This window comes from Phalaenopsis equestris, unplaced genomic scaffold (genome assembly GCF_001263595.1).
Source record: "Phalaenopsis equestris unplaced genomic scaffold, ASM126359v1 Scaffold211846, whole genome shotgun sequence".
Lineage (NCBI taxonomy): Eukaryota > Viridiplantae > Streptophyta > Magnoliopsida > Asparagales > Orchidaceae > Phalaenopsis > Phalaenopsis equestris.
In genome coordinates this window covers 165065-166182 of record NW_018230821.1, presented here as the reverse complement: position 1 = coordinate 166182, position 1118 = coordinate 165065, and the positions used below count along the sequence as shown (strand labels likewise).

The following is a 1118-nucleotide window of genomic DNA, read 5'->3' as shown; positions in this document are numbered from 1 at the left end:
TAAAACAAAACATGTTTGGTATGTTTGATTCAGATTTGGTTATTCTTGAAAACACCTAAAAACTATTTCAAATATTTTAAAAAACAAATAAAATTTTTTTGAGAAATAAAAAAGAAAATATATAAAGAACACACTAAACAAACATGTATTTAAATATAAAAAATAAAAAAAAATAAAACCAAAAAAGAAAAATGATCTCGAGTATTCCATGAAAAGAAAAGCCTCACCAACATCATGAATTTAAGACACTTGAAATGAAGGGCAAAAAACTTTTAAAAACAAGATTAAAACTAAAAACTTCTTGATAAACAAACGCCTAATTCAAAATGTATATATGAAGCTTCATAAATCCAGTAATGCATATGACCCCGAAATGTAATTAAGCTACTAAATAAATGAACTAAGAGTGAGTATGTTAATAAAGGTCCATCCGATTGCTTGAAATTAAAATCATTTTAAACCACACACTAAACATCTCTAACGTTTCCCAAATAAATAAATGAGAATTCTATTACCATTTTCTTATAACATTTGTTAAAATGTACAAGCAACCAACTCAACCATTAAATTGATATAAAGCTTATTTTGTTCATTAAATATGCCCCGACTTTAAAATCTAGCCGAATGATTTCAGAGTAGTTAACTTTCAGTGCCATAATCTGATTAAAGCCAATTTCCAATGCATTTTACCATTACTAACTGATGTTCTTATTGTAAAGTATTAAAAAAAGACGAAAAAAAGGAAAACACTATAACTATAAGCAAAAGGTAAATTTGGTTTCGGAAACGAACAAGAGAACTACACGTCCTACGTTTCTCGATCAGGAGTTCTCTTTAACAGCTGATGAGGACATCAAATGGTGCAAAGTAGATGCATGGATCACAGCATTAGGACTTGCCTCCTTTGGTCTGGCAGAGAAGGAGCGCCTAAGTTTGTGGTTCCTCTCCTTGCTGCTTCTTAGAAGGCGCCTAAGCGGCCTGGGAAGAATTGACATTATTCGTGCGGAGCAAACAAGAAGAATGATCCCAGATATGATCAGAAGCCTGCAGTAAGAATTGAAATCAAAACAAATTCACAAATATATATATATATATATATATATATGGGCAATAGTGCA

The 1118-nt window shown here is 30.7% G+C and overlaps 1 protein-coding gene across 5 annotated transcripts in view; it reads right to left on the bottom strand.

The window, feature by feature from the left end:
- Positions 1 to 605: 605 nt before the first annotated feature.
- Positions 606 to 1118, bottom strand: part of LOC110036856 (probable magnesium transporter NIPA9) — a 100267-nt gene continuing 99754 nt past the window's right edge. For all 5 annotated transcript variants that reach the window (XM_020741404.1, XM_020741405.1, XM_020741406.1 and 2 more), the window contains one exon: positions 606 to 1044. In XM_020741404.1, coding sequence (XP_020597063.1) covers positions 822 to 1044 — 223 coding nt within the window. In that variant the 3' untranslated portion in view covers positions 606 to 821. The remainder of the gene's footprint in view (positions 1045 to 1118) is intronic.